Source organism: Ylistrum balloti, unplaced genomic scaffold, assembly GCF_031769215.1.
Source record: "Ylistrum balloti isolate Yb309-2 unplaced genomic scaffold, AGI_CSIRO_Ybal_v1 Utg370118, whole genome shotgun sequence".
NCBI classification, from domain to species: Eukaryota; Metazoa; Mollusca; class Bivalvia; order Pectinida; family Pectinidae; genus Ylistrum; species Ylistrum balloti.
This window is the reverse complement of record NW_026782136.1, coordinates 334460-359415: the sequence shown is the minus strand read 5'-3', so window position 1 is coordinate 359415 and position 24956 is coordinate 334460. Positions and strand designations below refer to the sequence as shown.

Sequence of the window (24956 nt, the reverse complement as noted above, 5' to 3'; positions counted from 1 at the left end):
TGTAATTTAAAAAAATAAAAATAACATAAATACCAACACTCAACACCTTTGAGAGCAGGCTGGATAAACACTGGAGAGATATGGTTCATAATATCAGTTTAAATAAATCATACATACCGAACAGAAACGACCAATATAAACTTACACTTAAGATGAAGGATTTGGATCTGAATATAGAGGCCTAAAGGCTTGAGATCAGTAGCGAATAAGTAAGACTAAGTAAATAAATAGGAACTGGCTAAAAGCAAATGCATTTGGATCCAAAAAGATGAACATTTTTACATATATCATTACTGCTTTATCATTTTGAACTGGTTCACAGCTATACTAAAGATATTTATACATTATGTTGAAATAAAGTTTTCTAAGCCTTCAATTGGAAATCGGAGGAAATCACTATTTTGATGATTTTAATATATAACACTCTCATAATGAGAATGGATTTTTAATTCATGTAGTCTCAGTTTGAATTTAAGCAATTGCTGGAATTATAGATCAGTAACTATAATATTCATCATTAGCCCATAAATGATGTTCTGTTTACACACACATACAGGCATTTTAATTCCTAAACATATTTCAGAAATGTTTGGAGGAATTGTTTAGCTACTTAGTTGACTGGCACTTAATGTTCACATTGATGATTATACATGATATCTTATTTTAGCTTTAATAAATACATATTCATATAATGTTTTGTCAAATATTCAGGTCACTTTAAAATGGAAGAAAATAACTGACATACTATCAAGATGTCTATGACAAAAGTGGTGAGGCTGGAAGATGTGGAGCCCAGGGAAACCTTCAGTTCACAGTTTACACAGAGCAAAAGTGCTCTTGTTGCCAGCTCCCAGTCATTACAAGGTAACGTATTCCTACACATGTTTTGTATAATTCAAATGATAGAACTGTTTTTCTATGGGTTCAATGATTCTGGTCAGTAAATTCATATGATAGAACTGTTTTTCTATGGGTTCAATGATTCTGGTCAGTAAAATCAATTTTAATTCATTTATGAACTATCCTTGAAGAAAGGTCACAAACATTTCAGTGGAAATACAGTGTGTGTTATAAACTATGATTTTATACCATAGATTTAGGTAGCTGGTAGAATTGTCCATGGCCAGTAGACAGTGTTTACATCTGTTTCTAATTTGTTATCTTTCAGTGGCCAGTACAAGCGGCTCAGATCAAGATGCAAATGATCTAGAGTTAATTGAAGCTGAAGGTATTTCTGTCTTTTTCTTTTCTAAGTAGACTGTATAATGAAAAACAGAGTAGACGAAAAGACATTTCAATATGATACTTATAAATGGACATCACATTTCCGCTGCCAAGGGTAGCCAGGAACTACCGGTATCAATAAAATTTGCAACATAAATATAATAACCTGATATTATTTTAATATGTATATGAAATGAGTTATGTTTTATCTTTAGTTACAGAGATAGTGTAAAATTATTATGGATTTATTGACTTATTTGTTTTCGTTGAATTAAAAAAAAAAAAGATAAAATCTCTCCTGCTTTTTCATATGTGTATCACCATAACATGTTCCTAATTCAAACTGATGTGTAATCTTACAGACAAAGTGTTTCCACTGCCAGAAAATTGGCCCAAAATACGAAAGCTGCTGCGTAGAAAGAGTTGTGAACTTGTACAAACAACCTCCCCATGTGTGAAGAAGGCAGTGTCTCATCTGGAACTTATTCAGAACATTATAGAGGAATGGTTTAGAGAACGTGAGGAAGAGAATAGGAGTCGTGCATCTATGCATGAAGGTAAAAATGTTTGCTGTTGACAAATTTGACACTTGTAGACAAAATTCAAAAGTTTTCTGGGAACAAATTTGTCATTTGTAAATTCTGTTTACAAAATTAAGATGTTTGAGCAGACAACTTTATTGTCTGATGACAAAACTAAAATGCTTGCTGGAGAATTCTGTATCAATAGATCTGAATATAAAGATGTCTTCAAGTTGGTGTGGCTGCTTACCTTTATCATTGGCAAGATCTACAGTCATTGCATAAGATCATTTATTTCTTCACTGATTAACTCTCTGTTATAACAAACATAGTTCTTAAAAAAAGTATTGGACAGAGTAGAATAAGTTCCCGGAAAACAACCTTACTTTTACTTAGAATGTCCTAAGTTTAAGATTGATTTTTTTTAGTGCAACTTTATTATACACCATGTTTCTCACATAAATGTTTCTAATTTTCAGCCGGAAGCAGAAAACAGCTGAGATTTGCAAGGTCCAGTGAGGATGGTTCAAAATTTCTTTCCAGTGCGAAAACTCGCAGCTCTATGACATCAGTGCCATCATCTGCAGGGTCTCTTGCCATCAGGGGTACAGGGGTTAACAAAGGTAGGGAAAAATGTGTATGTCATTGGGTTACACTTTTACAAGGGCTGCCAAAACAGATAGCCACTGTGTACAAATGTTGATGAAAACAAAAATGAATTTTAAAAACTGTATCTTGTAGATATGTACCTAGTTGGGAAATATATGCACCTGGGTACATAAAATGCAATTAACTGTGTCTTTTAAAAAGAAGTTTACAAAGACTTAATCACACAGTCCACTTATTCTGATGACTATCCCTGTCAGGAACTCGTCCATAATATTTTCCAAGTATAACACAAAGCGAACGATTACAGATGATGACTACGAAGGCCTGGATGTACCGTTTCTTGGTGCTGAGGAAGTTGTGGATGAAGTCATCACCTTGCTGGCCCGACTAGAAAATGATCGTCAAGAAGTGATCAACAGACTGGAGCAAGAAAAAGAAAAAGTCATCCGACTAAATGGGAAAATAGATCGTCTCTGTCTCAAACGCTTGGTGGAAATGCCAGCTGTTGTCCAGAAAGGTGACAAATTTATGATTTACTGGATTGTAATGACATATTATCAGAATAGGCCTTTGATTTGATACTTTAAAGCTAATTACACCTATCAGGTCTACAATAATTGTACATTTCAATGAAAATTAAACACGGCAGTGTTGACTCTTCAGAAAAAAAAACTCATTCCACACTATTTCTGTTTTAATACACTAAAAAATGAGACAAGCCTACTTTCAATATATGTATTGGCATATGAACTTATGATTTGTAAAAATGTCCATAGTAGAGTGACAAATGTCCATGGTAGTGTGACATATGTCCATAGTAGAGTGACATATGTCCATAGTAGTGTGACATATGTCCATAGTAGTGTGACATATGTCCATAGTAGAGTGATATGTCCATAGTAGAGTGATATGTCCATAGTAGAGTGACATATGTCCATAGTAGTGCGACATATGTCCATAGAAGAGTGACATATGTCCATAGTAGAGTGACATATGTCCATAGTAGTGTGACATATGTCCATAGAAGAGTGACATATGTCCATAGTAGAGTGACATATGTCCATAGTAGTGTGATATGTCTGTAGTAGAGTGACATATGTCCATAGTAGTGCGACATATGTCCATAGAAGAGTGACATATGTCCATAGTAGAGTGACATATGTCCATAGTAGAGTGACATATGTCCATAGTAGTGTGATATGTCCATAGTAGAGTGACATATGTTCATAGTAGTGCGACATATGTCCATAGAAGAGTGACATATGTCCATAGTAGAGTGACATATGTCCATAGAAGAGTGACATATGTCCATAGAATTGTGACATATGTCCATAGAATTGTGACATATGTCCATAGAATTGTGACATATGTCCATAGAATTGTGACATATGTTCAAAGTAAGAACACTATGTTAAAGTCTAATACCTGCATTGTTTAACAGAACACGAGGCATGTATCATGGACCTGAATGAGTTACAATGGCATGTTGCCTACGCCACTAGGAATGACAAGCGCATGCAGGATCGATGTAACATAGCAGAGGTTCTAAACTCCAGACTTATTGAGGACATAGCCTTCGTCAAGAAACACATGTAAATTTGTTTTCCTGTTGGAAAAGCTGATGATTCAGGACTTTCTTGAATCTGATGTTTGATTTCAGTTCACATTTTTTAAAGTCCATTTTGTTTAGTCAATTAATTTAGAGTTTAAAGATCAAATAAAATGCCAAGCTTTGATATTGGTCCTTAGAGATTTTGTTGAAGCTGTTTAGGATTAGAAAACTGTTTGCAGATATTTGGCATGAAGTTAAATTTTGTGTTTCTTTGTCACTACAATTTTTTTGTTGTAAAATCATTGTTTTAAAAGGAACCCATTCTTCTAAATTTCTGATTCATGATCCAAATAAGACACGCTAATTTTGTTTAGTTTTTGTACCATTCTGCCTTATCATTCTATTGTATTAGTATGATGTTTTGCTCCTTAAATAAAAAGGAAAAATAAGACTGATTAATGCATAAATGACCAATGAAATGAATACTAAACAAAACTTTCTGTAGAGTTTTAAAACATTGCAACCTGTAACGTGTTATTTTCAATGTGTATAATGTATACTAGTATCAGCATTTTCTTGTCTTATTTTTTCTGTTTTTGCCATAAGATTGCATAGCAAATACTGAACTTGAAAATTTCATGGAAAAGAGTGACATCATGTAATCATATTTCCTGTTCTTTGACAATTTTAACTCCAAAACAGCAAAATCTGCATATGGCAGAATAAATATGGTTTGTATAATGTATATATGATAATGTACAATCAATTTATTCTCGTTGTAAACATTTTTTTTTTCTTTTTAGACCTTTGGTTGAAGAAAAATTAGAATTGGAATTGGAGGCTATGGCCAGAATAAAAAATGCACAAACTGAGGTAAGTCTTCAAGTTAAATTCTTCACTTCAGAACATCTTATTGTAGCCTACACTTAATATATACTTCACAATGTCTGTCTTTCTGACATTGATATTCTCTACACACTTCAGAATATCTTATTGTAGCCTACACTTAATATATACTTCACAATGTCTGTCTGTCTGACATTGATATTCTCTACACACTTCAGAATATCTTATTGTAGCCTACACTTAATATATACTTCACAATGTCTGGCTGACATTGATATTCTCTACACACTTCAGAATATCTTATTGTAGCCTACACTTAACATATACTTCACAATGTCTGGCTGACATTGATATTCTCTACACACTTCAGAATATCTTATTGTAGCCTACACTTAATATATACTTCACAATGTCTGACTGTCTGACATTGATATTCTCTACACACTTCAGAATATCTTATTGTAGCCTACACTTATTATATACTTCACAAAGTCTGGCTGTCTGGAGTTGATATTCTTTATAAACTTCAGAACATTTTGTTACCGAAGTCTACACTTACAACATACTCCTGACTGTCTGGCTCCTTGGAATTGATATTCTATATACACATCAGAAAATTTATCAACTGTTTCTGAGAAGACTCTTTATCCATTTTTGTATTTTGTATTAGACTGTCACTGAACTTGACACCACTACACAGCGACAGGAGAAAACAGCATCCAAGTCCAGCGAGGCAATGCAGAAAGCTGACACTGAGCGATCACATATCAAACGAGAACTGGACACGGTCAAAGATGAATTGACCACTATAAGGTGAGTAAATATCTGTCCAGTTCTTTACTCTTAATTAAATATTAAAAATAACTGTTTAGAAGAACCTATTACACCCCTCTACTAGGTAATGGGAGATATATGAAAATATGCAAGTGTAGTAAGTTGTTTGCCTGTATGTTCATCTGTCCTTGAGTCTAAAGCTCAAGCTTATGATATCTCGTGACCCCTGAACTGATTAAGTTCATAATCATATCATAATATTACAACATCAAATTCTACACCTTATTAAGTCTTTAGCGGTAATCAATCAAGGTGAAAGGCTCAAAGGTCACACCTGAACACTTTGGAATAGATGGCTTCACCAGCTTCACCTGGGCTTGTCCAGTTGTACATGGTATAGAGCAACATTTACGTCCAATTTCTCAGGACCAGGGCTTGTCCAATTGACTGATATTTTCATTAAGACAAAACAGCTTCATTACAACCAAATTATGAATAGTATCATCTGACCATGAGGTTACAGGATATGAATCTGTTTCCTACACAGACTTTTAACCTCTGCTTTCACTAAAAACAGTTTTCAAATCAATTAAGTGGGGTCATGTAAAGGTTAAGGATTTGACAGTAGAAGAGCAATATTTCTTTATGTGTGCTTATGTTTTTGACAGTGAGGAGCTCTCAGAGGCTAAAATGACCCATAATGCTTATACCCATCAAATCAACGACACCAACCAACAACTCAGGGACAATGAACAGGAACTGACTGTGTTAGAGGTCAGATATGAGAATGCCAAGGTCGCTGAGGAGATGCAGTCTAGAAAAGTGAGTAAAAGACACTAGTGTTTGTATCATTGATGAAATGGAGGCCTTCAAAAGTGGAAATACTACATATTGGGGAGGGAATTCAGGCTTCATAAATGTCAATAGATCTAAGTTGTGTAAGTTTATATTGTGGAGAAGATAAAATGTGCTAAATTCTTCATAGAAATGATTTGTGTGGTGAGATAGTTGCGGAGGTGATACAAATTAATTTAACCCTCCTGGAGCATCAACTGTCTCTGTCGTTTCTATAGCGATGCTAGTGTGTGTACATGTTAGAGTTACTGTACTTTGTATACATGATTCAGTTATCATCGTTTACAGGTCACTGAGTTGCAGTCCAAGATAGCCGAAGCAGAGTTTGAGCGTGAGCGACTGGAAAATGAGAATGCATCGCTTTTACAGGAGATGAATTCAAAGGTAATTTATAAGTATATTGCCTAGTTATAATGGTCTTTTAGAAAAAATTCTGTTTTATTTTTATTTATATCAAATGTAATTGATTGTCAAAAAACTGTATAGATCCACTTCTTGTTAACGAGGGTCATTTAGAAAAAAATACTGTTATCTTTTTATTATTAACATAATTGATTGTCAGAGTATTGGTGATATTGAAAGTAATGCCCTGTTGTGATTTTAAGTATACTGTGAATTCAGAAAAGTTCCAATGACCACAAAATAGCAGAACTTGAGACCAAAGTGAAGCAACATGACTCCAAATTGCGGACTATCCTTCTAAAGAACCAAGAAGCTGAAATGGAAGTACACGACTACCAAGACAAGATTAAAGATTGGTAAGAAAGACTGTTAGGGTCTGATGTTATGATACTTGATGGTTAGCTCAGCTGGAACAGCATCAGCCATTTTCTTCATCTTCTTAAGGAATTCTAAGTTATTTTGTTGTAAGTCATACGACGATTAAGGATACTGTCAATTATATATAGATGAAGAATAGGTCTTTGACTGGAGGCAGAGGCTGGGGTTGTGCATGTAGGGGATAACATGGTATAAACAAAGGATGGTGCCACTGGAGGGTAGGGCCTAATTTTAAAATATTAAGGTAGAGATTTTAAAACAAGACCCTAATGATAAATAAAATACTGATTGGCCAGGAAATCCTTTGGGTATCTTGTGTTGTTATTTCAAACATTTGTAGTATTTTTCTTGCAGATTATAAATTACTGTTATTGTCTGTGTGATGTTTGTAGAAATAAGATTTCATATTAAGATTCCAGATGTTTTAAGGTAAGAAACAGTACAGCTTTGATGCTACATGAAGATTATCTAACATTTGTTTAACAGTGAGCGACAGAAGGTGGCCGATGAGAAGAACGTGGCTCGTATCCACAAGGAGAGAATGAAACTTCAGCAACAGATGACTGTTACTATGGAGGAGTACCACAAAGTTCAGCATATCAACACCAGTATCCGGGACCAGCTTCAGAATGAACAGGAAAAGGCATTCAAGTCGGAGGAGAGCCTTAAGGTTAGTAAGTGACATGGAGGTCATCAGGGGTCAGGAGTTCATCAGGGGTCAGGAGGTCACCAGGGGTCAGGAGGTCATTAGGGGTCAGTAGGTCATCAAGGGTCAGGAGGTCAATACTTCTAAGTCAGTATATAAAGCAGGCCAGTATGTCTCAAGGTTTTATGAAATCAGTGGTAGAAATATTGAAGGTCATGATCAACAGGTCACAATCAGTGTCCTAGGTCACTAGATCCATATATATTAGTAGTATTGTCTCTGCCTACATGTGTATGTATATTGATAACAATAATTCTGGATATAAAATTTTAAAGAAATTTCTGTTTTTTATCTCAAAATGTTTTTTTCATTATAACACTATGTGATGTGATTGACAGGTGACTGTAGAAACACTCCGGCGACAGGTGAAGGATGAAGTACACACTAGAACCGTTCTTACTGCACGTATCACTTCTGACTCCACAGAACTAACCAGAGCCAAAGGAGAAACTAGTCAAAGGAGAGAGAAGGTAGGGTATCTGGATATCAGCCACTAATGAAACACCATCACTTGTCCACTACACACACCATCACTTGTTCACTACACACACCATCACTTGTCCACTACACACACCACTACACACACCATCACTTGTCCACTACACACACCATCACTTGTCCACTACACACACTATCACTGGTCCACTACACACACCATCACTTGTCCACTACACACACCATCACTTGTCCACTACACACACCATCACTTGTCCACTACACACACCATCACTTGTCCACTACACACACCATCTCTGTCTACTACACACACCATCAATTGTCCACTACACACACCATCACTTGTACACTACACACACCATCACTTGTCCACTACACACACCATCACTTGTACACTACACACGTCATCATTTGTACACTACACACACCATCACTGGTCCACTACACACACCATCACTTGTCCACTACACACTCCATCACTTGTCCACTACGCACACCATCACTTGTCCACTACACACACCATCTCTGTCTACTACACACACCATCACTTGTCCACTACACACACCATCACTTGTACACTACACACACCATCACTTGTACACTACACACACCATCACTTGTCCACTACACACACCATCACTTGTACACTACACACACCATCACTTGTACACTACACACACCATCACTTGTACACTACACACACCATCACTTGTCCACTACACACACCATCAATTGTCCACTACACACACCATCACTTGTACACTACACAAACCATCACTTGTACACTACACACACCATCATTTGTACACTACACACACCGTCTTTGGTCCACTACTCACACCATCACTTGTCCACTACTCACACCATCACTTGTCCACTACACACACCATCACTAAAAAGTCTCATGGGATTTACCAAAATGTCACCTGTTGATTGTCAATTATAATTAGTGAAGTTATCATTACTCACAATTACATTATCAACAGTATATTATAAATCAGGATTTGTGTTATTCTGAACATAAAACTTCATTTCATACGATGGAGTAAGTAAAGTAATGAGAACAGCCAAGACATGGAATGTCTGGTAAGAGCGTTAATTTTGATGTCACAATACAGTGATCCTGAATGCAATTATAGTATCATAATTACATTGGATGTCTAGTACTGATGTGAAAGGACAGCGGCCAGCAGATTTGTGTTACAGTGTCTCTCTCCATTAGACAATGTTACAGTGTGTCTGTCTCCATTAGACAAATGTTACAGTGCATGTCTCTCTCCATTAGACAGTGTTAAAATGTGTGTCTCTCTCCATTAGACAAATGTTACAGTCTGTGTCTTTCTCCATTAGACAGTGTTACAGTGTGCGTCTCTTTCCATTAGACAATGTTACAGTGTGTGTCTCTCTCCATTAGACAAATGTTACAGTGCATGTCTCTCTCCATTAGACAGTGTTAAAATGTGTGTCTCTCTCCATTAGACAAATGTTACAGTCTGTGTCTTTCTCCATTAGACAGTGTTACAGTGTGCGTCTCTTTCCATTAGACAATGTTACAGTGTGTGTCTCTCTCCATTAGACAATGTTACAGTGTGTGTCTCTCTTCATTAGACAATGTTACAGTGTGTGTCTCCATTAGACAATGTTACAGTGTGTCTCCATTAGACAATGTTACAGTATGTGTCTCTCTCCATTAGACAATGTTATATTGTGTGTCTGTCTCCCAATAGACAATGTTACAGTGTGTGTCTCCATTAGACAATGTTACAGTGTGTCTCTCCATTAGACAATGTTAAAGTGTGTCTCTCCATTAGACAATGTTACAGTATGTGTCTCTCTCCATTAGAAAATGTTATATTGTGTGTCTGTCTCCCAATAGACAATGTTACAGTGTGTGTCTCCATTAGACAATGTTACAGTGTGTCTCTCCATTAGACAATGTTAAAGTGTGTCTCCATTAGACAATGTTATATTGTGTGTCTGTCTCCCAATAGACAATGTTACAGTATGTGTCTCCACCCATTCACTTTGTGATACCCTTAATTCCTCCATTTCACATATGTGTGGACATTAAACTTCCCCAGGCACATGTCATAGTAGATGAGGAGGATGACAGTGATGATGAAGATCTGTCAAACTCCGCTCAGTATCAGGTAAGTCTGTGACATACTTAGTGGTATTACAGAGGCACTCAGCTGGTGAGAATCTGTAGGGCACTAAATATGACAACTGGATTGCTGTGGCCTAACATAATGTGTTAACATGATTGATAGTTATTAATCATTGATTATTTCAAATTTCTTTTAAGATACAAGCTTACTATCAGGACTTACATGTGTTACACTTGGCATTAGGACTGACCAGTGTTACATTACTATCAGGACTTACGTGTGTTACACTTGGCATTAGGACTGACCAGTGTTACACTGTAGGCATTAGGACTGACCAGTGTTACATTACTATCAGGACTTAAGTGTGTTACACTTGGCATTAGAACTGACCAGTGTTACACTGTAGGCATTAGGACTGACCAGTGTTACACTGTAGGCATTAGGACTGACCAGTGTTACACTGTTGGCATTAGGACTGACCAGTGTTACACTGTTGGCATTAGGACTGACCAGTGTTACACTGTTGGCATTAGAACTGACCAGTGTTACACTGTAGGCATTAGGACTGACCAGTGTTACACTGTAGGCATTAGGACTGACCAGTGTTACACTGTTGGCATTAGGACTGACCAGTGTTACACTGTTGGCATTAGGACTGACCAGTGTTACACTGTTGGCATTAGAACTGACCAGTGTTACACTGTAGGCATTAGGACTGACCAGTGTTACACTGTAGGCATTAGGACTGACCAGTGTTACACTGTTGGCATTAGGACTGACCAGTGTTACACTGTTGGCATTAGGATTGACCAGTGTTACACTGTTGGCATTAGAACTGACCAGTGTTACACTGTAGGCATTAGGACTGACCAGTGTTACACTGTAGGCATTAGGACTGACCAGTGTTACACTGTTGGCATTAGGACTGACCAGTGTTACACTGTTGGCATTAGGACTGACCAGTGTTACACTGTTGGCATCAGAACTGACCAGTGTTACACTGTAGGCATTAGGACTGACCAGTGTTACATTACTATCAGGACTTACATGTGTTACACTGTAGGCATTAGGACTGACCAGTGTTACACTGTTGGCATTAGGACTGACCAGTGTTACACTGTAGGCATTAGGACTGACCAGTGTAACATTAACATCAGGACTGACATGTTTGTTTTTGGTCAGACTCTTTAGAGAGAACCAACAGAACCGTAACATATTTTTTGCATGACCTACTACACCATAGTGTCTACTTTGTTTCTCAATTTTTAATATTGAAGCATGACTAAGATATCTGACATTTCTTACCAGTGTTCTTCTCAAGATGTCTTTTTCCCAAAAGGAATTATTCTGAAACAGTTACTGCTAATCTTACGCCTGGTCTTTACATTCAATATTTCATGTCACAAGGACATTTGTGACTTTTGTTTAATAAAGTTACAAGATATATATACAGGGATGATAGTGTCTGTCTTAAAACATATACAGCTGGACAGGTGTTGTCTATCCTGAATCAGAGCAGAGTCACTCATGCAGGCTTCATCTTAATGTATTGTGACCTAACTATATCTACAGGAGTTATGCCCCTTTTCCAAAATTATCAGCTCTGACTGGATTTCTTCGCTAGTTTTCACATGTAACTTTAAAGAGTTGATTAAGAAACACTACAATTACGATATGAAATTGAAGGCATGATTAGGTTACATAGAGAATACATGGTTAGTGTCTTAAAAAATGAGCTGTATTTTGGCAATGGTGAAGAGAGACGAAGGTGGGGAGTCTCTGACAGCCACTCTTGTCTTTCTGTCATGAGCCAAATTGTAGCTATGTTTTAAGACACTTATCAGGTATTCTATTTATCCTGCAAATTTATTAAAAATTCAAACTTTCAAAATTTTGATAATTTGTCAGGTCTTTTTGATGTTTATTTACCTGACGTTGACACTATGCAGAACTGTGCCTGATAACGCATGTTAGAATAATTACTTCATCCGGAAAAACAGTTCCACTCTTCATCACTTCAAAGGATATAAAAGGCAATGTTTTTAATATTGTAAATAAATTTTTTTATTACACCAAATAAAAGGTTATTTAGACAATTATTCATATTTTAAATAAAATATCCAGGCGCAAGGGGTAATTCAGAAAAGTAATTCTGTAGAATTAATGCATGTGCTGCAATACAGCTGTTTTCCTTTACTGCGCAATACAGCAAAAATATTTATGATAGGTGTACTCTGATAATGGCAGCAGAGGTGTAGAATAAAGTAAACGTGATGGTTGTAGGACACAATACTGTGATAATGTGAAACTGAAGACAAGAGAAATAAATATAAGTAACATTCAAGTTTGTGTTGTCCATTAATTTGTAGAAATTAAAGAAAGGTGGTAAATTTCATTTTAACAAATTTTTTTTTTTTTTGCGATTTCTTCAGTTTAACTGTTTAATAGAGAGTTGTTTGTGTGTGTGATTTAGCAGAGTTCTGATTCACTCAATGAAGGTTTTGTTTTATCTGAGAAAGTGTGACCTATAACAGAGAGATGACTTCCTTGTGTGGTGTTCTTCATTTAATTCAAACAATCCAATGAAATTTTATTTTAATTTTTGATTTTGATAAAGGGAAATATTACAATGTTTTATTTTTAGTCTAAACCTGATAAATGTATGAAACAAACATGCTATGATTTAAAACCCTGTAACTTACCTAATTTGGATTTGAAACCAACAACTATGAATTACAAATACCTTATCATTACTGACATGCATGGAATTGACATTTAAGTTTGCAACAGAAGTTAAACTGATTGGTCTGCGATATCGGAGGCAAGCTGAGTAGGAACAACAACCGGCTACCTATATCTTGACCTCTGTTCCTGGTGTCCAGTTTTTGTTTATTCAGAAATATGTAAAAAGAAACTTTTGTGTGGCAGCTGCATATTATTCCTGTTTCCTCTATACACACACCCCCATATATATATATATATATATATATATGTGTGTGTGTATGTCAGAAGTCGTCGATGAAGCAGAAGATGCTTACTCTTTTGGAACACCTGGTCTTATTCTTTTACTTTTTCAGGAGTCTCTGTGTAAATCTTTCTATTGTTCATATTTTCCCCTAGTTTTACGGAATTTCAGTTTGAATTATAATCATGTTGACATGTTGGTATTTTCATGATGTTTTACATATACATTGTTTATATATATATATTTTTGTTTTTTAATTTATTGTAATCTTTGACATTCAGAACACTACAAAAACAGATGTGATGAAAGAATGTCTCTTTCCTGTTTAGAAATCTGTCAGCTGCCTTCTTACTGTGAATTCATTTTATTTTTCTTTTGACAGGCTAAAAAGGTAGCCACTGAAGTGGACGGGTTAGTGGACGAGGTGCTGGTCAAGGTTAAGAAACTCCGCACGGCCAAAAAAGAAAATAATGAGGTAATCATTTCATCAGTTTAAAGTTTATTATTGAAAAAATAAAGAATAAAATGTAAGCATAGTTTAATCCCTTAATGCTGTAAAATAAACCCATATTATGATTTAAATAAATTTAAAATATTCATTTTCAATATGAAAGTTTTTCATCTTATTTGAAATTCGTCAAAATATTTACTTACAATTCTAGAGATTACCTTTTTTAGCAGAAATCTATTTCTTATCTGTAGTGTTATGGTCATTTGACCCTTGACTTGGATTAGCTAAGCAGAATTGTGGAATCATATGGGAACATGCTGTATTCCCTAGATTTGTACATAAGTTTTAGTAAGCCAATGCATATTCTGAAACAAAGTTTTTTTTAAACTAGTACACAATATGATGTTTGCCTGCAAAGCTCTGTCATTTATAGTGGAAATAAATGCCATATGAAGGCAGTTCAATGCTTAAATAGATTTCTATGCACTACTGTTGATATTACTCCGGCTTTCAGGGTAAACTTTCATGTTTGTTAGATTTGATTTTTTTTAACTTAATCGAGAAAAACCCTGGCTTTGTCCTTTTGACTGCATTTTCTGTTTTATTTACCAGGTATGGTATTAATAATCTTTTCATTAAAATAGATTTATTTATTGTTTAGGAGTTATCTCCCTTTGACTGTGTTTATTATGACTAATTTTTTCGAATTTGCTTAAATCAACAATCATGTAATAGTTATGTAGTTTTAGATGATATGTATTCAAACAGGTAATATTTCATAATATTATTTGCTTTGTAAATATTTGTCTGTTTTCATGATGAATTATGAAAAAAATTGATAGATACAAGACAATGATTTACATATGATTTCACACAATTGTGATACAGTTACTGCAGTCAGTTAAAATTACAAGGACAATATTGTACACACTGATTTATATCAGCAATTATTAGTATAGTACTATACCAACCAGATCAGTGATGTTATATTGGAAAATAAGGTACTTTGGATTAAGAAGATTCATCGTGACGGTGTGAAGTGCAAATGTAAAGATACGATTTTGTTTGTCAGCCAGTTATATATATAATAATGTTTTCTGCCAGCCTGTTAAGGAGGACTTAACAGGAATGTATACCCTGAGGAGAGAGAACACAGAGGTAGAGTATATGGTGACATGTTTGCTGGGTATATTTGCAGTGTTGACCTGGGTCATTGTACCAGACATATTTCTTTTTGTATAATCAGCTTTTTTTCTAAAAACAAGCAGAGATAATGATATTTCAGACCTTAGTAAGCTGTAAATATTGAATAGTTAGGGCCCCATCAACAAAACATGATGGTCCCCTATCACATGACTTCTGTTGATCCTAATCAAACCAATACTTGACTGACAAATGTTTAAAGTCAGTAGGTAGTTCAAAGGTCAAGGTCAAAGTTAGTATCTTTATTACTAGTTAAAGATTTTGTTGAAATATTATAGAAGAGGACAGAAGGAACAATTCAAAGACTGACAAAACAGCTCTCATTGTTTTTGGGGTTTTTTTTTTTGTTAATATTTTCTGTCTATTTCATAACACTTGGGGCAAGATTACTGTTAGGATAAGAGAAAAAACCCAACTCTTTCCCACCAATTAGTATTCTGAAGTTACTATAAATACTGTTTAGGGAATGCTAATTTCATTTCTGTATACATTCATTTTCTGTATGCCTCTTTACCAGTTTTAAAACCTACCAAAAATTAAGATAAATGACAATACGAGTATCGTCTTTCATTTTAGATAGATGTACCAACAGATATTGACTTAATAATAGGTGTACAATGTAGCTTTCAAACAACCAGGCTGGCTATACTGAATATGTTGTTATGAAAGCTTATTTGTGCTGAGTAAATAAATTGATCATGATTATATACTTACTAAACATTATCTGATGGCCCTTTACTGCCGGTGTTGATTATATGTACCTGGTGTCTAGACAATGTATATTAGACAGGAAGTAAGGGGACATAATTCAGGTGATATGAGAAAATGACGGGGGTCTTAAAGTCTCAAACCTGCATATAATAAATAAGTTTGTAGGACGTCTACTAGTTTAACAAGCATCATCTGATGTGCTGACTGTTTGTTGTATCTAATACAATCTCGTATGTCTTAAGACAAAACATCGTAAATTGTTGTTTTTGTGGGTTTTGATTATCATTTGTGATAAAAAGATTGTGTACTGTGTGAATTGATTGTCTATTATAAGGATATACATGTGTGTTATACTACAAATAGTTTATCATTAATCCCTGCTTGCCACAATAACACAAAGCTGGTACCGTTAAAATCACTGGATTTTAGTTATAAGAAAATTCAAAGACTGTGTGATGGAAAAATGTCTTTAGTTTCGTAAATAGTATAATTTGTGTGTGTGTTTTTGTTTTTAGTGGAATTTTATAACAAGTAAACCCTGTTATAAAATAGTAAATTTATCAAATGATCTCAAGTTTTGTTGTTTGAAATGATGTTATTCAACACAGCAAAACAATCTGTTGTTATATAATATAAATAAGTTTTCACCAACAATAGAAACTAAGACACATTGCAGTGTAAATGACAATCCCGTGTTTAAATCCAAATTTTTGAATTTTTTTTTTTTTTTTTTATCAATAATGTATAGTAAATCACATTAAGACTATTGGTTGTTCGTCGTGATCTAATACTATTGTTTTGAGCTCAGGACGGAATCAAGAACGAAAATGTTTTACCAAATTTGGCAATAAGTTAAAGTAGGCCCCTTAGGCCCCTAAAAAAATTCCAGCCTCATTTTAGTCAGGATACTTAGTAATATATTTCTGTGTTGATTGTGATGTTTCAGAAAAAGGACCACTTGACTGCACAGCTGCAAAACACAAAGAAACAACACGAGGAGTCGCATAAAACTTTCAAATCCAAGATCAATGGAATAGAGCCGCACCATGACCACCTCAAGGTAAGACGATAATACTTCAGCTAACCAAAATCTTACTTTTGTATCGGTTCCATTAGTGTATAGTAGGGTTTGGAGAGTAAGAGTTGATAATTATAAGAAACAGAGAATCTTCAAATGCTCTGAATTTTGAAAAGAATATTTTATGCTCCCCATAGAGAGAGCATATAGTCACTGCTTTGTTCATTTGTCCATCTTTCTGTCCACCTGTCCATCTATCATAATTTTGTCTGGAGCATATCACTAGAGAGAGCATATAGTCACTGCTTTGTTCATTTATCCATCCGTCTGTCCACCTGTCCATCTATCATAATTTTGTCTGGAGCATATCACTAGAGAGAGCATATAGTCACTGCTTTGTTCATTTGTCCATCCATCTGTCCACCTGTCCATCTATCATAATTTTGTCTGGAGCATATCACTAGAGAGAGCATATAGTCACTGCTTTGTTCATTTGTCCATCCGTCTGTCCACCTGTCCATCTATCATAATTTTGTCTGGAGCATATCACTAGAGAGAGCATATAGTCACTGCTTTGTTCATTTGTCCATCCATCTGTCCACCTGTCCATCTATCATAATTTTGTCTGGAGCATATCACTAGAGAGAGCATATAGTCACTGCTTTGTTCATTTGTCCATCCATCTGTCCACCTGTCCATCTATCATAATTTTGTCTGGAGCATATCACTAGAGAGAGCATATACAAAAGTCACTGCTTTGTTCATTTGTCCATCCATCTGTCCAAAAAGCCTGTCCATCTATCATAATTTTGTCTGGAGCATATCACTAGAGAGAGCATATAGTCACTGCTTTGTTCATTTGTCCATCCATCACCATCTATCATAATTTTGTCTGGAGCATATCACTAGAGAGAGCATATAGTCACTGCTTTGTTCATTTGTCCATCCGTCTGTCCACCTGTCCATCTATCATAATTTTGTCTGGAGCATATCACTAAAGCTGTAAGAAACTTCATACGTAGATAGATCTCGATAAGGAGAAGTACATTGTCCAAGAACCATAACTCTTGCATAATTTAGGAGTTATTGAAACTTGGTGTATACATTGGTCATACTAACGGAATGTGCAGTGTACCAAACTCAGCGCCTACAACTTCTAAATAACAGAATTATTGCCCTTTGGTTTAATTTTGTGTCCAATAAAGTCATTTTTGGAGTGCATTCATCAGGTTCACTAATACTCTTGTTTTACTTATAGAATGAAGTGCTTGGGTTGGATAAAAGGTTAGATCATATGTCCTGGAAAACAGACTTGATGAACAAGCAGATGGATGATTGGGACAGGGAGCAAACAACAATGGATAGACTTGTCAGCAACACACAAAAGGCCATCGTAGACTTCACGTAAGTTTTATGTTGGTGTACAGTACACAAAAGGTCATCACAGACTTCACGTAAGTTTTATGTTGGTGTACAGTACACAAAAGGCCATCACAGACTTCATGTAAGTTTTATGTTCGTGTACAGTACACAAAGGTAAGTTTTATGTTTGTGTACAATACACAAAAGGCCATCACAGACTTCACGTAAGTTTTATGTTGGTGTACAGTACACAAAAGGCCATCACAGACTTCACGTAAGTTTTATGTTGGTGTACAGTACACAAAAGGCCATCACAGACTTCACGTAAGTTTTATGTTGGTGTACAGTACACAAAAGGCCATCACAGACTTCATGTAAGTTTTATGTTCGTGTACAGTACACAAAGGTAAGTTTTATGTTTGTGTACAACACACAAAAGGCCATCACAGACTTCACGTAAGTTTTATGTTGGTGTACAACACACAAAAGGCCATAACTAGCTTAAGTAATATCCTTAGTAGTCCAGACCCCATGATACTCAAAAGGACAGCATGAATGGTGAGTAAGTTTGTCTTTGATGGAAACATTAGTAGAATGTCATTTTATAAGTTTTACAGAGGACATATAATGTTTTACAGAGGACACTCTAAGTTTTACAGTGTTTATAAAGTTTAACAGTTTTACAGAAGTCAGAAAGTTTTACAACTGTCACATATGGTTTTACAGAGGTCACAAAATTTTACAACTGCCACATTAAGCTTTACAGCAGTCATATTTAGTTATACAGCTGTCACATATAGTTTCAAGCTATCAAAAACACTTGACTCTGGTGCTGGAATATCACAGGGTGAATACACATGACATGTTTCTGTTGTAGTGAGCGCTTGGAAGAGGTCAATATCCAACTGAAAACGAACACGAAGTTAGATGAAGATCTCAAACTGGATTATGAAAATCTGTTAGGTAAAACAAAATAATTGCAATGTTTAAGTAAACATCACTATCAAAAGATGAAAATTTCATCAAATACATACATATGTTATATATGTATGGTAGGGAGGTGTATATAGTATGGTAGGGAGATGTATATAGTGTGGTAGGGAGATGTATATAGTGTGGTAGGGAGGTGTATATAGTGTGGTAGGGAGATGTATATTGGCAGATGTATATAGTGTGGTAGGGAGGTTTATATAGTGTGGTAAGGAGGTGTATATAGTGTGGTAGGGAGGTATATATAGTGTGATAGGGAGATGTATATATTGTGGTAGGGAGATGTATATAGTGTGGTAGGGAGGTGTATATAGTGTGGTAGGGAGGTGTATATAGTGAGGTAGGGAGGTATATATAGTGTGATAGGGAGATGTATATAGTGTGGTAGGGAGATGTATATAGTGTGATAGGGAGATGTATATAGTGTGGTAGGGAGGTGTATATAGTGTGGTAGGGAGATGTATATAGTGTGGTAGGGAGATGTATATAGTGTGGTAGGGAGGTGTATATAGTGTGGTAGGGAGATGTATATAGTGTGGTAGGGAGGTGTATATAGTGTGGTAGGGAGGTGTATATAGTGTGGTAGGGAGATGTATATAGTGTGATAGGGAGATGTATATAGTGTGGTAGGGAGGTGTATACAGTGTGGTAGGGAGATGTATATAGTGTGGTAGGGAGATGTATATAGTGTGGTAGGGAGGTGTATATAGTGTGGTAGGGAGGTGTATATAGTGTGGTAGGGAGGTGTATATAGTGTGGTAGGGAGGTGTATATAGTGTGGTAGGGAGGTGTATATAGTGTGGTAGGGAGATGTATATAGTGTGGTAGGGAGATGTATATAGTGTGGTAGGGAGGTGTATATAGTGTGGTAGGGAGATGTATATAGTGTGGTAGGGAGATGTATATAGTGTGGTAGGGAGGTGTATATAGTGTGGTAGGGAGATGTATATAGTGTGGTAGGGAGGTGTATATAGTGTGGTAGGGAGATGTATAGTGTGGTAGGGAGGTGTATATAGTGTGGTAGGGAGATGTATATAGTGTGGTAGGGAGGTGTATATAGTGTGGTAGGGAGATGTATATAGTGTGATAAGGAGGTGTATATAGTGTGGTAGGGAGATGTATATAGTGTGGTAGGGAGGTTTATATAGTGTGGTAAGGAGGTGTATATAGTGTGGTAGGGAGGTGTATATAGTGTGGTAGGGAGGTGTATATAGTGTGGTAGGGAGGTGTATATAGTGAGGTAGGGAGGTATATATAGTGTGATAGGGAGATGTATATAGTGTGTTAGGGAGGTGTATATAGTGTGGTAGGGAGGTGTATATAGTGTGGTAGGGAGGTGTATATAGTGTGGTAGGGAGGTGTATATAGTGTGGTAGGGAGGTGTATATAGTGAGGTAGGGAGGTGTATATAGTGTGGTAGGGAGATGTATATAGTGTGGTAGGGAGGTGTATATAGTGTGGTAGGGAGATGTATATAGTGTGGTAGGGAGATGTATATAGTGTGGTAGGGAGGTGTATATAGTGTGGTAGGGAGATGTATATAGTGTGGTAGGGAGGTGTATATAGTGTGGTAGGGAGATGTATAGAGTGTGGTAGGGAGGTGTATATAGTGTGGTAGGGAGATGTATATAGTGTGGTAGTGAGGTATATAGTGTGGTAGGGAGGTATATAGTGTGGTAGGGAGGTGTATGTGGTATGTATATAGTGTATATAGTGTGGTAGGGAGGTGTATATAGTGTGGTAGGGATATGTAGGTAGTTGAAAAGAAGTAGATTTGAGAATTTTTGTAAAGAAAGACTGAAGGAATACTTGGTATAGTTACATGTGAATAATACCTGTATTCTATACTCTTCATTTTAGCTCGGATTCATGATAATGATAAAAACCATAGAGACTTCCTGGAGGACAGAAAAAGATTTTTGGAAGACTCTCAGGTCTGTAGCATTTGATACACTTTGGATAATACAACTCCTGATTTGATAGACAATATTCCATTGACATCCATTTAAGATCACCTCTTAGAATGAGAGGGAGAACTAATTTTGTTTCTCTGTTGTCAGTATTGGTTTTTAAGTGTTAAGTATATGGTTCAAGTGTTGGAAACCATTAGGAAATCATTTTATTATTATATTAGGGTACTGATAAATTTTGTATCAGGTCCCTGTGGGTTTAATTATCAGGAGTCGAAATAAAAGATATTTTTGGGGGAAAAACCTGCGTTTTGATATCTTTTACTTTTCATTATTTGTGTCTGTTGAAATTTGCATGTGTTGGGACGCATAATTTTATAACTATACAACAAGCACAAATATTTGGAATCGGAGTTTCAGTGTTAGGATTATTATAACATCTCATAGTCTATAGGTCTAGGTTTGTACATGATTTGCTTTGTAAGAGATTGATCTGTAAGCTCTCAACTAGTGTTAATTAAACTATCATCGAAATACAATATAGACAGGTAGCTTGACAAACAACTTCAATTTATAAACTTTGTATAGTGGTACTTATCAACAGACCATTAACAGATGTCAAACTATATATTTTTCATATGCTCTTGACAAACGTTTGTGAGGGAAGCTGTTCTGCAACAACTCTTGTTCGTCAAAAACAAATCTTTATTAAAGATTTAAATGTCAAGTCATAGACATTTGGGGCTGCAGCATCTCAATCAGTAGAGCTTTGGACGATGAAACTTCAGGTGAAGATCTGGTGGTTAGTGTTTCTCAACCAGTTTGGACTATCTAAGTTATGTCCTAGGGCAAAACACTTTACTGTTATTGCTGTGGATGGCATGCAGTGGGCCTCCTGTATGTTGTTCAGTGAGGTAACCACCAGCTACTTGTAGGAGACATGAAATGATCCTAGCTGTTCACAGATTGATAAATCCAGAAAAATGAAACAAAACAATGTGTAGGCAATAAAGTTTTTTTCATGTAATATAAAGTTGTATATTCTTATGTTTTTTATAAAGGGTGATCAATCACGCCGACTTGAGCTGAATAAGAAGTTAGCATCAAAGTATAGGCAGATGCAGAATGATTTCATTGTGATGAAGGACAAGATACTTAACACCTATGAGGAGAGAGTCAAGCTGGAAGAAGCAATTAAAGACTGTAAACAGGTAGGTCACTTGTCTGATACCTCACCAACAGGTAGGTCACTTGTCGGATACCTCACCAACAGGTAGGTCACTTTTCTGATACCTCACCAACAGGTTGGTCACTTGTCTGATATCCATTTTTTGTCCTGATTGCAGCTGCAAGCCTTGCAGCAGAGGATGCATGGTGCTATGCTGGAGTACTTCAAGTACAGGGAACTGTACAACAAGTCCGAGCTGCGTCGCATGCAGAGTGAGTCTAAAATAAATGGTATCTGTGTGGCTGATCTTCAGACTCAGATGGAAGTTGCACTGAAGAACATCACGACCTTTATGCAGACCGAGATGGATGGAAAATCAGCACGACGTGTTGCATGGGAGATGATCAAGGCACACCAGGACAGGGAGGAGGAGAAAGAGAGAAGGTTAGGGCTCAATCTACGAGGAGCCTCCCCTGTTATACCACCTATCCGCCAACAGCCTGTACAGGTCTAACTCTGCTGTGTGATATCAGATCATAAAGTCCTTAATCAATGGATGCCGTTGTTTTGAATCTCAGCTTAAACTGCTGTCAACATATTTATTTCCAAAATATGTAATTAACTTTATCTTTTAAAGTTAAAAATGCTTGAGTTTGGATCTGAACTTTTCTGGAAATCGTTACAGAGTGTGAGGTGCACGAGACTTATTGTTAAAAAAAAATTGATGTTCCTACACAGTGTTAGGTGTCAGTGTGAATGTCAGGTAATGGAATCGGTTTGCACATTTTGATCATCGCCCCATGTCAAGGACAAGAGGACGTCAAGATTATTACTGTTAAATATGATGTTGTATGCTAGTACTGTGTGTCTAGAACACTTCCAGCAGGTATCAGAAGTAGAAAGCAGAATTTATATTTGTATGAACACATTCCAGTTTAGTGCTTTTCTAGATACGCCCACACTGTGCCCTGTCAAAGTGACTATATGTTGTACTAGGAGAACTAGCCAAGTTATAACAAGTGATAAAGATAATAAATATCCGTCCATATACTCCAGTATTACATCAAAGCATTAGTCAAAATCTATTCTTCCTGTAAGGATCTACTGTGTTTTAATGATAATTTATTTTTTAAAAATGAACTTGAGAATAATATGTGCCTTTCTGATAACCCATCTTTCTATTATTGCTGGTTTCTTTTTTTTTTAAACGTACAGAACTTCAGCATTTATAATTTTCAGCATTGATTCAGGAGATAAGAAACGCATTATTGTAAAGGAAAAGATAGAAATCATTTTGAAGTGAAATAAATGGCAAGAAAATATCTTTATTGATTCTGAATGATGTTGGTAATGTTTATCAATATTTTTGTGATTGCAATTTTAAATTGCAGCTGAGCATTTTGTAATTATTTTTGTAAGCTATTCCTGAAATATACAGAAAAATTATGCAGTTCTTGTCTCGTTGACGTTAAACATCACAGAATTGAAAGGTCAAATTTAAGGTGTATTTAAAATGTTGACGCCAATCACTCCTTGCTTTAACTTGTTTGTCATTGATGAAAGGTTATGATGGCACATACAACCTTTTAATGTTGGTAGATTTAAATCACATATTTAAATTAGAAGTGGCGAATATGGGACATCTTTTTCTAAAATTATAATTTTTCACAGTAAATTAGTGTTGAAGTATATATAAAATAAATAATGATATTTTTTTGGAATTGTAGAAAAGTTAGCAATAAGTATTGCATAGATATTTTTCACATCTTACCTTTATGAAGTTTCACATCTTACTTTTGTGAAGTTTTTACATTTTACTTTCAGGAAGTTTTCACATTTTACTATTGTGAAGTTTCACATTTTACTTTCAGGAAGTTTTCACATTTTACTTTTGTGAAGTTTCACATGTTATTTTTGTGAAGTTTTCACATTTTACGGTCAAGAAATTTTCACAGCTAATGTAAAGTCAGATGGATACATGATGTAATTGTGATACACATTAAGTCCATATAACTGAAGTTTTAATTTTGGGTTTTTGGTACTGAAACACTAATTCATCATTATTTTCATATTTACAGTATGTGCTTAAATGCCAACAAAATGAAATGGCTTTCCTGAGTTTTATTCTGACCTCTGTTCTGTTCAGCTATGTAAGCATCTAGATGTTACACATTATATATGATGTACTATGTCTTAATTATTTTATTGGGAAATGATAATTAAATAAAATATAAAATTACACTTTGTTGCCACTGTTCTTTCCTCATCGTAGTTAGTTAGAGAAGTATCAGGTTTCAGTAAAGTTTGACTCATACCTCTGCTACTTATTCACTAGAACATTACTAAATCTCTATAGAGCAGTTCACAGTCACCGCATGTTGGGAAACACATAATGTACTGCTGTACAAGGCTACAGGCAAATATGGGTATGATGCTTACATGATATTTTTATTCTAAATATAGATCTGATGAAATGATTTCAGGGTTAAGTTAGGACAATGGTTTCTAGCAGTCAAAGATCCCTTAAATCATCAACCATTTGTCACCTAAAAATCACAGAGCCCTTAAACCAGCCTAAAAACAAGGACAAAATTTTGTACAAAGACCACAAAACTGACATGCTGGTGACAACACTGAAAAGAACAGGGTATTTAAGTGGCTAGGTGACTTTCTTTTGTGGGCAGCGTCTTCTCTTTCCATGCAGTGATAAAGATAGAAAAGTGAGAGGCCCTGATGAAAACTGATTG

At 35.7% G+C, this 24956-nt stretch overlaps 1 protein-coding gene across 1 annotated transcript; it reads left to right on the top strand.

The window, feature by feature from the left end:
• The first annotated feature begins 752 nt into the window (after positions 1-752).
• Positions 753-22764, top strand: LOC132550295 (coiled-coil domain-containing protein 178-like). Its single transcript, XM_060214341.1, has 20 exons — positions 753-864; positions 1169-1228; positions 1587-1781; positions 2225-2368; positions 2662-2871; positions 3796-3946; positions 4710-4779; positions 5423-5565; positions 6195-6348; positions 6670-6765; positions 7003-7139; positions 7648-7831; positions 8206-8337; positions 13779-13871; positions 16708-16821; positions 18038-18183; positions 19019-19104; positions 20992-21065; positions 22103-22252; positions 22388-22764. Exons 1-20 carry the CDS (start codon positions 753-755, stop codon positions 22721-22723), a joined length of 2787 nt encoding a protein of 928 aa, XP_060070324.1. The 3' UTR covers positions 22724-22764.
• The last annotated feature ends 2192 nt before the right edge of the window (positions 22765-24956 follow it).